This window comes from Hypanus sabinus, chromosome 3 (assembly GCF_030144855.1).
Source record: "Hypanus sabinus isolate sHypSab1 chromosome 3, sHypSab1.hap1, whole genome shotgun sequence".
Lineage (NCBI taxonomy): Eukaryota > Metazoa > Chordata > Chondrichthyes > Myliobatiformes > Dasyatidae > Hypanus > Hypanus sabinus.
Genome location: NC_082708.1, coordinates 52775109 through 52791408, shown reverse-complemented (window position 1 = coordinate 52791408; position 16300 = coordinate 52775109). Strand labels below are relative to the sequence as shown.

Sequence of the window (16300 nt, the reverse complement as noted above, 5' to 3'; positions counted from 1 at the left end):
ACCGAAGCTTTTCCTCTTCGTTTTTACCCTCCGTCCACACTAAAACGGTGTTTTTGTCTCCTGAAGCCGGAGCTTTTCAAAAACAGTTTTGAAAACGCTGCTCGGGCAGATCAGTGTGTACGGCGTAACCGGAGACTTTTGAAAATGCTGTCAGATGGTAGTGCGCTATTTCATTGTTTTCTTGAACGCAACCTAACAATTTCAAAACAGACAGCAACGAGACTGAAGCCAGAAGAGTTAGAAATGTACTCACCAAATACTTTGACCCATAACTTACTGAATAAATAAGTATACTGTACTCATTTTGCTGTTTTCTGTCCTTGCTTGTATGAAGGTGGTTTACCTATTTATGCAAGTACTTCTCTGACAATAGATGTGTAACAGCCTAATGTAACATTGTATGGAAATACAAGATAACACTGATGAAGACATGTTTTATACATATAACAAGGTGCTTTATTAATGCAACAGAGTTAGTTAGTTTTTCAATGTTCGTCGTCAGCCGAGTCAATCTGTCCGTGAACTCCCTGTCGGTTGCAGCTGTACGCTCCAGTATTTGTTTTTATTTAGTTTTAAGTTCTCCTGTGTGAAAGCGAACAGCTGTCCGTCGTTTTAAGTTTTTCTGGTCTGTAACTACACAAATGTGCAATTTTACGGTGAGATTCAACACCAAACATATCTCTTGTTTTCGGTAGATGTGTCCTGCGCATGTATAGCAGGAGGAAATTCGCCGAAATCTCTGTTTCAGTGTGGATGGAGATATTTTCAAAAATGCACAGTGTGGACGCCTATCGTTTTTACGCAAAACTGGCTTTTTCAAAATTATCCGGTCTAGTGTGAATGTAGCCTTAATAATTTTACCTTTGGCTCCTCCCACTTCCTCCAAACTAAAGGTGTAGCCATGGGCACCCGTATGGGTCCCAGCTATGCCTGCTTTTTCTGTTGGCTTTGTGGAGCAGTCCATGTTCCAAGCCTATACAGGTATCCTTCTACCACTTTTCCTTCGCTACATCAACGACTGCATTGGTACTGCTTCCTGCACGCATGCTGAGCTCGTTGACTTCATTAACTTTGCCTCCAACTTTCACCCTGCCCTCAAATTTATCTGGTCCATTTCCGACACCTCCCTCCCCTTTCTTGATCTTTCTGTCTCTATCTCTGGAGACAGCTTATTTTCTGATGTCTACTATAAGCCTTTGGACTCTCACAACTACCTGGACTACTCCTCTTCCCACCCTGTCTCTTGCAAAAATGCCATCCCCTTCTCGCAATTCCTGTGTCTCCACCGCATCTGCTCTCAGGATGAAGGAGATGTCTTCCTTTTTTAAAGAAAGGTACTTCCCTCCCTCCACTGTCAACTCTGCTCTCAAACACATCTCTCCCATTTCACGCATATCTGCTCTCACCCCATCCTCCCGCCACCCCACTAGGGATAGGGTTCCCTTTGTCCTCACCTACCACCCTACCAGCCTCCGGGTCCAGTGTATAATTCTCCATAACTTCCGCCACCTCCAACGGGATCCGACCACAAAGAACGTCTTTCTCTCCCCTGCCCCTTCTGCTTTCCGCAGGGATCGCTCCCTGTGCGACTCCCTTGTTCATTTGCTCCCACCCCCATCCCTTCCCACCGATCTTCCTCTCAGCACTTATCCTTGTAAGCGGAACAAGTGCTACACCTGCCCTTACACTTCTTCCCTCACCACCATTCAGGGCCCCAGACAGTCCTTCCAGGTGAGGCGACACTACACCTGTGAGTCGGCTGGTGTGGTATACTGCGTCTGGTGCTCCCGGTGTGGCCTTTTATATATTGGTGAGACTGGGAGACCGTTTCACGGAACACCTATGCTCGGTCTGCCAGAAAAAGCAGGATCTCCCAGAAGTCACATATTTTAATTCCATGTCCCATTTTCATTCTGATATGTCAATCCATGGCCTTCTCTACTGTCAAGATGAAGCCACACTCAGGTTGGAGGAACAACACCTTATATTCCATTTGGGTAGTCTCCAACCTGATGGCACGAACATTGATTTCTGTAACTTCTGTTAATGCCCCTCCTCCCCTTCTTACCTCATCCCTTATCTATCTATCTATTATTCCCCTCTTTTTTCTCTCAATGCCCCTCTCACATCACTCCTTGCCTGCTCTCCATCTTCCTCTGGTGCTCCCCTCCCCCTTTCTTTCTCCCTAGGCCTCCCATCCCATGATCCTCTCCTTTCTCCAGCTCTGTTTCCCTTTTGCCAATCACCTTCCCAGCTGTTAGCTTCATCCCACCCCCTCCGGTCTTCTCCTATCATTTTGGATGTTCTCTTCCCCCTTCCACTTTCAAATCTCTTATACCTTCTTTCAGTTAGTCCTGACAAAGGGTCTCGGCCTGAAACGTCGACTGTACTTCTTCCTATAGATGCTGCCTGGATGCTGTGTTCCACCAGCATTTTGTGTGTGATGCTTGTAGAACATATTTGTTCCTTGATTCCAGTTTCTCAGTGATATTTTACTCATCTGTTATATTATTCATTATGGACACATCCTTCAGTCCATCTTCCTTTTCAGTCACCGCGATGAATAATTATTTTTATTCTCCTTCATCAGTCATTTCATCTGTACCAAATAAGTATTAAAGAAACTGCAGATGCTGGAAAACTGAAGTATAAGGATAAAGTGCAGGAATCACTTTGAAAAACAGAAAATGCAGGAAACAAAGGATCTTGGATCTGAATGCAAAAAATCCTGGACTCTTAACATTAATTGTTGCTCTTTTCACAGATGTTGCCTGACCTGCTGGGTGCTTATGGCATCTTCTATATTCTGATATTATTTCACATGTGCTGTCTTGGTTTTCCCATTGCCATTATGGACTGCTCCTCGTCTCCTTTTCCTTTTGTTATTGCTTCCCATTCACTGCCTTAACAGTATCATTAGCAGTGGTGAAATAAAATGCAATCTTTACATCTTTTCAAAAGTCATAAATAAATGCCATATGAATGAAAGCAGCTTCCTTTCACAGCAAGGACTAATTACTTTTATAGCTAGTACTTTGCAATAGCAATTTTTAAAAAAGTTGCAATTTCAATACTAGTTTAGTCGAACATTTGCTGCCAAATCACTATATTCTAAATTGCATTTTGTACTGCTCATTATTATAGCAATTCATATTCTGCATAATTTCCAAGTGTAATTTTAAGATGTTGCATAAGCTCTTAAAGCAAAAACACAGGTGTACAGTTGTGTTCTTCCTCTGATTCTGAGTGCAACTATCAGTATTTTGAATTATGTAAATATATTAGAATAATAGAGCAACACGGCGCAGAAAAAGGCCCTTGGGCCCACCTAATCCACGCTGAATTATGTTTCTGCATAGTCCCATCAACCCGCACCTGGACCATAGTTCTTTATACTCCTGCTAAACATGTCCTTATCCAGCTTCTCTTAATGTTGCAATCAAACCCACATCCATTACCTCTGCTGGCAGCCTATTCTACACTCGGACCATCCTCTGAGTAAAGAAGTTCCTCCTCTGGTTCCCCTTAAATATTTTACCTTTCACCTTTAACCCATGACTTGTAGATCTACCTGAAAGGAAAAAGCCTGCTTGTCTATAGCCCTCACAATTTTATATATGTCTATTAAGCCTCTTGTCATTCTCCTGCATTCCAGGGAATAAACTAACCTTTTCAATCTTTCCTCATGATTCCGATCCAGAAGTCCTGGAAACATCCTTGTAAATTTTCTCTGCACTCTTTCAATCTTATTGATATCTTTCCTGTAGGTAGGTGGCCAAAACTGCACACAATACTCCAAATTTGGCCTCATCAATGTCTAATACAACTCCAACATACTGTAATATCCAAACTTATGTACTCAGTATTCTGATTTATGAAGGTCATTGTGCCAAAAGCTCTTTCTTATCTCTCCACACCACTTTCAAGGAATTATGTATTCCCAGATCCTTCTGTTGTACCACACTCCTTAGTGCCCTACTGCTCACCGTGTAAGTCCTACCCTAGTTTGTCCTCCCAAAGTGCAATGTCTCACACTTGTCTGCATTAAATGATGCTGTGGTAATGTAGCGGTTAGCACAATGATATTACGGCTCAGAGTGTTGGAGTTTGGAGTTCTATCCTGCCGTGGAATGCCTGTGTTTTCTTTGGGTCCTCTAGTTTTCTTCCACAGTGATTTTTGGTCATTAGAAACAGTACTGTGGTTAGGTAAGGGTTAAAATATGTTGTTGGGCGTTGCTGGAAGGCTGTATCTCTGAATAAATATACAAATTTCATCTGCCATTTTCAGCTCATCTTTTTCAGCTGGTCCAGATCCCGGTGCAAGCTTTGATGTTGTGTAGTGTTTGACATTAATATTAGGAATGCAAAGTGTACAATATGAATATTCGTGATTCTCCCCATTAATCTCTTAATAAGATGCAGTTGCTTGATTATGAATTCAAAGGAATTACATATAGTTATCTATTTACTCAGATTGAGAAAAAAGTATATTTTTACTGTAATCGAGAATGCAATGATGTTTTGGACTTTTCGATTACTCAGTTTTGCTTAATGTACTTATTAATAATTGACATTTTGCAATTTTTTCAGGAACTTAACAATCGAGCACAAGGAGAAGTATCCATTAGAGAAGCATTACGGGAGCTGGATTTATGGGGGGCTTCATCAGTCTTTTTGATGACAGATTACCAGGATAGCCAGAAGACAACTATCAAACTGATTAAAGATTGGAAAGACATTGTCAACCAGGTTGGCGATAACCAGTGCTTATTGCAGTCTCTTAAGGACTCTCCTTATTATAAAGGATTTGAGGACAAGGTGTCTATTTGGGAAACCAGATTAGCAGATCTTGATGAATATCTACATAACTTAAATCAAATTCAAAGAAAATGGGTCTATCTGGAGCCAATCTTTGGCCGTGGAGCTCTTCCTAGAGAACAGGGACGTTTTAAAAGAGTTGATGATGACTTCAGGTCAGTTTTATATTTCATTGTAAAATACTATGAAAATTGATATGTTTCAGACTGAGCAGCCTTGCACCAATAACTTCCTTCAGGATAAATAAAGTTTTATCTTTATCTTTTATCTTAATGAATACACTTTAGTTTAATTTGTACGGAATATACATGTTGAGGTTCTTCATGAACAAAACTGAGAGTGAATTTTTTGGTTTGGGTCTAATTGAGAGTTTAACACACAAATGGACACAATTGTACTGACTAGGTTAAAGTAATGTTGACTGTTAGTTCCCCTCATGGATGCTGCCTGGGTTGCTAAATTTCTTCAGAATTATGTGTGTGTTGCTCAAGATTTCCAGAAGAATCTCTTGTATTAATACTGACGTAGTTTAGAATTTCACATCAGAATCATATAAAGAAACATTTACTATTTTAATACACAATGTTAATAGAATGAAGATTGAACAGGCATGAATAGTTATTAAAACATTCAATCTGAATATTTTCCATCCTCAAGATCAATCATGGCAGATATTCAGAGGGACAACAGAGTAACTTCACTCTGTGTGCGAGCTGGCATAAGACATTCTCTCATTGCCATATTAGATCAGATGCAAAGATGTCAGAAGTCACTCAATGAATTTTTGGAGGTAAGAGAATTAAAAAATTAATATTTAAAACATCGGTATAGAATAGATAGAGTAATCCAAAACGATGGAATTGGATCAGATGTTCTCAGATTGCTAGTTGTAGTTAATTGTTTGTGAGGTTAATGTCAGCTATTTTGAGTTCTGATATCTTACTGTTGTACTGAAGAAAATTTAGTAAATGCTACTGATTATTAATCATGTCTCCCAAAGATCATTGTTAATATCGCTCCAAAGAGCTGCATTAAATCTAAAAATATTATGTAACACAAATGTAAAATATTGTATAACAATGTAATAACATCATATGTGCCTTTCTGGATTCAATGTTACTAATATGTAAGTAGACTGATTCTTTAAACTCCTCTATCTAGGAAAAACGTTCCGCATTCCCAAGGTTTTATTTCATTGGTGATGATGATTTACTGGAAATTCTGGGACAGTCAACCAACCCTTTCATCATTCAAACTCATCTCCGAAAACTTTTTGCCGGTATGACTTCATATCTAATTGCATTGGCACCTGAGTTCTGATTGTGTCATTCCTAAACAATCTTGATCATCATTAATCTGGCCTTTTGTACTTCTTTGTTTTAATATCTTTTAATTAGAATACTATAAATATTTAAAAGTTGAATTTGCAAACTTAATGAAACTTCCTTGCAAATTATATGGTTGTTAAGATTGCTTGTGCTTCTTAATGAATTATAGTATGGTTTAATGTTTACATTGATCTAGAAATTATAGACACTAAATATCTGGGTAAGTATGCATTCGAGTACTGTTTTTGTTAACATCTATTCTTAAAATAATAAATAAACCATGATTTTCTTTTGGATCTCCATGCTACTCTTTCCATGTTTGAATCTCTTGGAATATTTAGCTTTGTACTGATATGCTCATGAAATTAATTAGCAAATTCCAGATGTAACTCCTCTTGTAAATGTCAATGAATTTGAAACTATGCCATGAATGTGGCTGTTTCCTGGCTGTGCCACAACAATGGATTCTATACAGAATCTGAGAAATTCAAAACACACAGAATCTATCAATGAACGGATCAGAGAAATTGCTGTGGTGCTGTTGCTTGCTGTACTGGGATATATACTGTTGGATACTGGGTCACATTAATCCTTGTACAGGATTCATGAATGCATTTATTTGAATGGAATTTTCATGATTGAAAATTAGAAATGGATGAATAAGTTACAAATCTTAAATTGTTTAAATTTGTTGCAGTGTTTCTATTTATTGAAAATGAACTGTTTGATTTCCTTTTCTGGAAAGATTTTTAATTGTGTATTCCTCAAACTTTTAAAAAGTGCATTTTGATATTAAAGACTTCCAATAATAACGAAAACTAGTATAGCATAAGTAGGTGCTAAAACTGAGGTGGAACTTCAGTCTCAGTCAAATGTTATATAGAACAGCACAGTACAGGTCCTTCAACCCACAATGTTATGCCAACCTTTTAAGTACTCCAAAATCAATTTAACCTTTCCCTCCCACATAGCCCTCCAGATTTCTTTCATCCATGTGCCTATATGTCTCATAAATGTCCCTAATGTATCTGCCTTTATCATTCCCAACCCTCTTCCCCCAGCAGTGTGTCCCAATTACCTTCTTCACCTCTCCTGCCTAACCCCTCCCTGCTTCCCCTCCCCCACCCCTTGATTTTTCCTCTGATTGGTTTTCCACCCTCTCCCCACTTTCTTTATAGGGCCCCTGCCCCCTCCTTCTTTAGTCCTGATGAAGGGTCTCGATTTGAAACATTGACTGCTTCTTTCAACGGATGCTGCCCGACCTGCTGAGTTCATCCAGCTTTTTGGTACATCTTGTTTTGACCACAGCATCTGCAGTGTACTTTGTGTCACAAGCACCCACCACTTTGTGTGTTTTTAAAAAAAAGAGTGCTTCTGACATACTCCCTTCTCACCCCCCACCAGATATTTTCCCCAATCACTTTAAAAATATGCTACCTGTGTTAGCCATTTCCAGTCTGGGGAAAAATTGCTGGCTGACCGCTCTATTTATCTCCTTTATCATCTTATACATCTCTGTCATGTCACCTCTCATCATCCTTTGCTCCAAAGAGAAAAGCTCAGCCCCTACTCGTAAAACATGTTCTTTAATCTGATCAGGATTCTGGTAAATTTCTTCTGTATCCTCTTTAAAGCTTCCACATCCTTTCTACAATAAGATGACCAAAACTGAATATAATAATGTGGTCTAATAAGAGTTCTGTGGACCTGCAACATTACCTCATGGCCCTTGAAGCCAATCCCCCAACTAACAAAGGCCAACACCTCATGTGCCTTCTTAACTACCCTATCAATGTGCACAGCTACTTGTTCATAGAGCAGTTTCTGGGGTGGGGCTTGTTCTGGTCTGCTATTGTGACTCGAGTATATTGTTCGAGGTTCTATTGTTATTTGTTCTCTGACCAGTATCAGCCAACATTATTGCTTTTGTAAATACAGCCATGAGATAGTGGGACATTTTAATGGTGAGCTTACATAATAGGGGACGTTTGGCAAAGTCCAGCTGCGACTTGAAAGAGTTGCTTCAGTAAATCAATTTCATTTAATGTGGAAACTACTTAACAAAGAATGTAGAATCTGAATTATTTAAGAGGAAAAGTAGATTACAAGGCAGAGCAAACCATTGTCATCCAGTGGCAAGATTAGGTTTATTTTACTACATCCAAGTTTAGTCTCTGAGAACCAAATATTCAAATACAAGAATCAACTTGCGTCCGGTTGAGAACTAGAAGACTGAGCTGATCCTTTATTTTCAGGGTTGTTAAGAAATGGAAAAATGAGGGAAAATTTCAAGCTAATCTCTTAAACTAGGTAAGAAACTAGCACAGTCTAGATAGTTGAGGAAGTTTTGTTCTAATAAAAATTGAAGCACGTTGAATAGTTGTCGCAGTATCATACAGTCATAGAGCACTGCAGTACAGAAACAGTGGAAAAAGCCTGCTTGCATTATCTTTATACCTTCATAATTCTGTAGATCTCTATGAAATCTCCTCTCATTCTGCTGTTCTCCAGAGGATAAAGTCCTAAACTATTCAACCTTTCTCTATAACTCAGGACCTCAAGTCTGGCAACATCCTAGTAAATTTTCTTTGTACTCTTTCAATCTTATTGGTATCTTTCCTATAGATACTGTAAGTGACCAGAACTTTGGTCATACAATGCACCCCAACTTCATATACAACTTCCACATAACATCCCAACTCTGAAATTTAGTACTTTGATTTATAATGGCCAATGTGACTAAAGCTCTCTTTACAATCTTATCTACCTGTGATGCCACTTTCAAAGAACTATGCATCTATAATTCCCAGATCCTCTGTTCGACTGCACCTCTCTTTGCCCTACCATTCACGCTGTAAGTCCAATCCTGGTTTGGCCTCCTAAAGTGCACCACCTCACATGTGTGTGCATTAAATTTTATCTGCCATTTTTCAGCACCTTTTTTCACTTTCTCTCTAATGGCTACAATATCATAATTCCATGTGCTCATCTGCCTTACCTATAATACTCCTTCCATTGAAATAGATACAATTCAGAACATCATTCCAACCATGCTGAACCTTTTGGTTCTATGACTTCCGGGAGCTAGGTGCTAAGTTAAAGGACAGGAGCTCAGGGTTGTGATGTCAGGATTGCTACCTCTGTTATGTGCTAGTATTGCCAGAAAGAGAAAGATAATACAACTTAACACTTGGCTAAGGAGATGGTGCAGTATGGAAGGCATCAAATTTTTGGATCATTGAATGCTCTTCCAGGGAAGGTGGGGCTTATATCGATGGAGTGGTTTGCACCTTAACTGGAGGGGATCAGTGCAGGTAGTGCAGCAAATATTGAACCATTGTCTTCAGGGGTTCATAGGTATTTTAATTTGTAAGATTATTATAATCTTTACATTATTTTATGCTACTTTAATCCTGTAAAGTAAAAATTATTAAACTAACTATTATTTTAATCAACTCAAAGACGTTTTTGAATAAAATTTGACACAAGAGACTGAAGACGTGTGAATCTGGAGCAATAACCAATCCACTGGAATTTTGCAAACCAGCAGATTGTTCATTGTTTTGAATTTTAAATTTGTTTGGCTGATGTGTCACATTTTGCATTTCATATAAGTGGAACTAATGCAATGGACTGGTTAATCACAGAATGATTTTGAGGTGAGGTTAAATAATAGCATCATGGTGTATTATTCTGGTACATAAATAAAAGATGACAAGTAGGATTTGGAGGACTGTGTATGTGTGTGGGTGGGTGGTAGGAAAAGTGGATCAGTGCTTGTTTCATTGTTCTTGCTATGTTGCTCGGTATGTTCTATTTTGTTGTTTTCTGTGTTCTGGCAAGTATTGTGGGCATGCTATGTTGGAGCTGGAATGTGTGGTGACACTGGTGGGCTATCTCCAGCACATCCTCCCATGTGTTGATTGTTAGTGCAAGTAACACATTTCATTGTATGTTTTGATGTACATGTGATAAATAAAATCTAAATTTAATATAAATCTAATCTAGCTTAACCATTAGAACAAACTTCTACTGCGTTTGTCTACTGTATGGTATGCTATGTTACATGTTTGACAAAAATTATTTTCTATTTAGTTTTCACATTGCTTAAAAACAAATAGCTTTTTCAGTTTGTTGACAATTTTACAAATTTAACATGTTGTCTGGTTATCTCTAGGTATAAACAGTGTGGATTTTGATGAAGATTTCCAACACATTGTTGCAATGAGGTCTTTGGATGGTGAAATTGTGCCTTTAAAACGCAAGATTGGCATTTCAGATGATGTTGAGGTGATAACATTTTGATTATATAAAACATAATGTAAAATTTTATGAACCCATCCAACCAGTTTTTAAAATTTGTCAGGTTTGGCTGAATAATTTGGCTGGAATAATGAAAGAGACTCTGAAGGAGCTGTTGGTTGAGTGCATTAATGCTTGGAAACAGTCACAAGGTGCTATTGACCCATCACGATTTCCATCACAGGTAATAAACTTTATATGATTGTGTAAAATCTTAAGTAACATAAATACAATACATTGATGAGGTCAGGTCAAATAAAATGAACAGCGTTTTCAAAGAAGGCTTTGTTCTACAGTTGTAAAAAGTATTATTGTAATACTGACGTAATACTTTTATTGTTACCTAGCAGCAAAGAATTTCTTAAAAACATCATAAATCCATCTTTATCCATCAGGAATCTCAGAAATGTCATTGAAATGAGCAAAATTTGAATTAGCGTTAGCAGAATCAGAATCAAAATCGGATTTAATATCACCAGCATACGTCATGAAATTTATTAACTTAGGGGCAGCAGTACAATGCAATATATGATAAATTTAGAAAAATTAAATCAATTACAGTAAATATAGATATTAAGTTAAATTAAAAATAGTGCCTGTTGATATTATCACTGTAACAAATCTAAAAAAAGTGCTATTTTGTGACAAATATTAAAATTATATATATAGGTTTTTATAATTGTTTAATATCCTTTAAGTCTATCAATTACATTGCTGATTTGCAATAATTCATTGCTCTCCATGTAAAAATTTGGGGTTTTAATATGGTTGATATATAGTATAATGGTAATTTCCATGAATCAATTGAATTGATTTGTACTTGCATCTGGTATAGTTACCACAAGAACAGCAACTAACTAGCAGAATTACTATGTAGTACATAGTGCAAACACTGAAAAATTGAAAGGAACATTTTGCGATATAACTTTACATTTATTGATACACTGAATAACCATGGCTTACACATTAATGCTTGAAAATGCAAACAACAACCAGTCTTGGTTCTGGTAATTGGCTAATTAAACAAGTTAACTTCGCTTATTTTTTCAATAACTCACTCAGAATATATTCATTACATAATTGGATAACATGTCAGAGTTCTTCTAATTTAAAGATTACAATTGTGTGAAACTGTTTATTCTTGTGAATCACACTAATTTAAATTTGTTTTAAATTAGTCTCTCAATATTGAATACTGAATTAAAACTGAAGAGGAAGATGTTCGTGTGTCTGCGTGGTGAAGAAGAACTACTTCCGTGAATTCTTGTTTGAAAATACATTTGTCTTGTGTTTATATTCAACTGGTTATGTGGTACAAATTTTTTTCCTGAATTAACATTCCACTTTTATCTTGCTTTTCAATGTTTAAACCAGTGCAATCTTTTTTACACAGTAATTCTTATTTACAGGTATGTTTATGTTTGGGAATACAATAGTTTTGGAACATCCGGTTATATTTCAAATATTTTGAGCATTTAAAGATGTTTTATTACCTTTATGTTGTCAGATCCTTTGCTTGACAGAGGAGATTCAGTTCACAGAAGAAGTTGAAAATGCTATAAAAAAGCATAGCTTGCAGCAGCTAAATGAAGAGCTGGTGGCAAAACTGGAAAACTACACAAGTATAAACTCTTATAATGACGAAGCAGGGAGTACAGGTAGGAAGCTCCTGGTGATGCTTAGAGAAACCCTGCAAGGACAGCTGTAAATAGATGCAAAAATCTAATAAAAGTTTAAGTCCTTGATCTGTAATAATTTAAAATAGTCAATTTTAGTAATATCAGTATCAGTAATCTCATTGTGATATGAAATTCTAGAAGACTCACAAGTTCAGTTATTTGCAGTTATCTGCTGCTGTTATTGTCTTGTTACGTACCCCGTAACTGGGTGTCTGACCAGCAGAGAAAGAAGAATCCGTTGGAGTCTGGTGGTACCAAACTAAAGGTGTTTATTAGAAAACTACACGATACAATATCAAAAATGCAAATATACATATAAAACAAGTTAGCAGTAATAAACCTAAAAGTGTAGGAATAATAATAATCAGTAATAAACAAGCCTTATTCATGTCTGGGGGTAAATGAATTGTCATAGGAAGGTATAAAGTTCAGTTCGTAAATGCTGAAGTAGTTATGGTTGTTGTATTGAAATTGTTAGGGAGAGAGAGAGAGAGAGCGAGCGAGACGTAACAGCAACAGTTGTGGCAGGCAAACCTTTTTGTGGCTTTCTTAATCCATCATATCGTTGTGGTCATTCAGTTATGACCCCTCTGGTCTTCAGCTAGACTGTTCTTCTGTGGTGAACTCGTCACTCTGGCATGAGTGGACACACACACAAGTCCCCACTGGCCCTGCTGTAACACTGTGAGCTTTACTGACCAATCTCCTGGTTAGGTCTTTGAAGCCCCCACCTTTCTGTGGGTTCCCAACACTCAGTCAGTGTCCACTGGTGTGTCTGAAGGTTGTCTCTCCAGACCTGTCTTTTATCCTCACTCACAGTGACTCAGCTATCCATCAACTCTGAATGACTGTGTCCATCAAATCAGGCCACTCCTGCTATCTCCTGAGTAATGTTAACGAGCAAAGTAAAGTCCTTGTAGTAGAAGGTAAATAATCCACAAAGAGTCATAATACAGTAAATCAACAGTCTCTCTCTCCCCTCTTATCTGTAGCAAATGTTCTTGCCTAGGCTTTATCTTGCTCTCTCAATAGCAGCATAACAACAGCAATAGTTTGTAGTTCTCAGGAGTGGGGTTAGGAATGGTTAACTCTGCACCCCCTTGTCCATCAGGTCTGTTCATCACTCATAACAGTCTGTAAGAAGGACTTTGCAGAGAAGGTTTCTGGACCAGGCAACATCCCAGGCCAAATACTCAGGGAGTGTGCATGCCAGCTCACTGACATCTTCATGGACATCTTGAACGCTTCACTCCTCCAGGCTGCTGTCCCCATGTGCTTCAAATCAGCCATCATTTTCCCTGTACCAAAGAATTCCATACCTTCAGAACTAAATGATTACCACCCGGTGGCACTGACTCAATCACCATGAAGTGCTTTGAATGGCTGGTATATATATCAAAAACCCCATTCCTGCCCCATTGGACACTCATCAATATGCTTACTGATAGAACCGCTCTACAACAGATACCATAACATCTATCATACACTTGCACCTGACACACACCTTGAAAACAAGGGCTCTTATGTCAGAATGACATGAACACAAACATATTGGCTGACACTCCAGTGAGGAAGTTCTGCTATTCAAGATGCTGTGGTTTGAGCATGATTTTATACCAAACTTGATTTTTAATTTTGAACAGCGCATTCTGCCACTTAGCTATCTTAATGTGGGCATCAAGGTTGAATTTAATAACCCTTATTCCATTGGTACTTTATAATAATTCTATTTAAATATAATGCTTGTTGTGGTTTGATCTAATGTGCTCATTAAGGACATTATATTAAAATACAGATGCAGGATTTTAAACTGTCAAATGTGCCTGTCGTGCTTTGTTTGCTTTTTTTCTGAAACAATTCAAGCTCATGCCCTTTTCTGTAATTAGGTTAATGTTTAGAAGACTAGTAATGTTAATGGATTTTTGTTTCTCAGTGCATTTTTGAATGTCTATACATTTTTGCAGAGACTACTGTCTTGGAGCTTAAGCTGAAAGCCCTCGTTCTTGACATCATTCACAACATCGAAATCGTCAAGCAACTGAATCAAGCACAGATTCGTAGCACTTCAGATTGGGCTTGGAAGAAGCAGCTTCGGTTCTATATGAAACCAGATAAGAATTGTTATATTCAGATGGTGGATGCAGAGTTCCAGTATACTTACGAATACCAGGTGGGCTTTTTCCTGATATTAGACTCATGGTGTTTAATGTTCTGTATTCTGTTTAGAACATTTTAAGAACTTTTTATCCAACACACATTTTATATGGTTTCTTATTCTTTGAGAAAGGCATAATGAATGAATTCATTTTGCAAGGATTATCACAGTAGAGAGATAATTCAAGCAGTCAGTATTTACCAGATGGTCACAAGAGTAGTTAATATAATTTTCTCATTTGCACTGTATTAGAACACTGCTGAGAGTGTGAATAAAACAATAAATCCAACGAAACACGCCACCCTGCCGTGACTATAATATTAGATTCTGAGTTTTCGATAACTTGTACTGGCCCCACACATTGTACAACCACAACTCCGCTCACTGTTAAACTCCTTTTAAATGATGTACCAAAGGTACTTATTGTTGAACAATTAAGGAATGGAGGAATGTCTTAACTCTCAGCTGCAAGCTTAGCTTGCTTCGTTAGTCTGGTTTTTCCTTCAAGTAATTTTCCCTCTTTGGGTGCCAAATTGTTGGATCTCTTTATTTTCTGACCCTTAGGGCTCTTCTGGGTGTATGGAATGATGAGGAGTCTTAATTCCAAGATTTCAGCTTAAAACAAGGAAGCAAATGCCAAACAAAGTAAATAAAGAGCTGAGAAATGATGGTATGGGGTGTAAGATAAAGGAATAAAGAAGCCAAAATGGCACCTCTGAAAAATCTATCACTGTTATAGATAAGATAAAGAAATTCTTTAGAGAGAAATGAATTAGTTAAAAGGCTATATAATTAAAACAGTTGCATCACATGGATAATGTGCTAAAACTTAGCCAATGAAATATGAGAGCGGTGATAAACTGTTAGTTTAGCTGCTACACTGATTTCTGCCAGTGAGTGAAAAATACATGAGTTTGTTAAAAAGTACAAATCTTATAAAAAGTATTAAAAAAACAGTGGTTTCCAGCAACAATAATAAAAAAAACCCACAGTAAATACAGTTCTGTGCAAAAGCCTTAAGCACATAGCTAGTGTGCCTGGGACTTTTGCACAATACTATATTTGTCAGTGTAGAGCCAAGAGCGAGTTTGTAAATCTTGTGGGAGCAAAGGATTTTGGGAATGGCGAGTGTAGAGCGCAGCGGGAGCTGGTTTGGTGTGGGACAGGTGGCAGAGAAGAGATACCAGAGTGAGGGGTGATGTGGGTGCAGATATATCCAGCCCTGAGACGCTGGGCATGGTCATTTGATTCCAGACAATTAGCTTATTGATCATTACAGAATGCCTCTCTGGTGCTTCCCCCTCCTTCCTCTCCCTTCCCCCTTTCCCAACCATGATTCCCTCCGTACCCTTCCCATTCACAGTCCACAACAGAGACCCATTTCAGAATCAGGTTTATCATCACTCACATGTGCTATGAAATTTGTTTTCTCTTGTGGCAGCAGTATAATTCATTACATAAAATGACTACAGTACAGTGCACAAGTTTTAGGCACCTTATAGATATATATCTATACCTAATACTTTTGTATAGTACTGTGGTTATGGGGTGTGGAGGGGTGGGTTAGTGGGTGGAGGTGTTGATTAGCCTTACTGCTTGGGGAAAGTAACTTGTTTTTTAGTCTGCAGATCCTGGCATGGATGCTATGTAGCCTCCTCCCTGATGGGAGTGGGACCAACAGTCCACATGCAGGGTGGGTTGGATCCTTCATGATGTTACTGACTTTTTTGTTACACCCTTTGAATATATTGTATGTCCTTGATGGTGGTAAGCAGGTGCTGGTGATGCATTGGGCAGTTTTGACTACCTGTTGTAAAGCCATTCTATCCAAAGCAGTGCAGTTTCTGTATCATGCAGTGTTATAGCAGGTTAGGATGCTCTCTACTGTGCATCTGTAGAAAAAAAAGTGAGTATAGATCTGCATAGTCCATCTCTCTTCAGCCTCTTTAACAAGTAGAGGCGTCGATGAGCTTTCCTGATTGTGTCGGATGTGTTCTGGGGCCATTGTGTGAGAGGCG

The 16300-nt window shown here is 38.1% G+C and overlaps 1 protein-coding gene across 1 annotated transcript in view; it reads left to right on the top strand.

Moving 5' to 3' along the window:
- The window catches only part of dync2h1 (dynein cytoplasmic 2 heavy chain 1), a 463334-nt gene that overhangs the window by 103989 nt on the left and 343045 nt on the right, over positions 1–16300 (top strand). Inside the window, exons 28-34 of the mRNA XM_059964317.1 lie at positions 4591–4973; positions 5476–5608; positions 5980–6097; positions 10324–10436; positions 10513–10632; positions 11956–12106; positions 14092–14297. Of these exons, the coding sequence (XP_059820300.1) occupies positions 4591–4973; positions 5476–5608; positions 5980–6097; positions 10324–10436; positions 10513–10632; positions 11956–12106; positions 14092–14297 (1224 nt within the window). The remainder of the gene's footprint in view (positions 1–4590; positions 4974–5475; positions 5609–5979; positions 6098–10323; positions 10437–10512; positions 10633–11955; positions 12107–14091; positions 14298–16300) is intronic.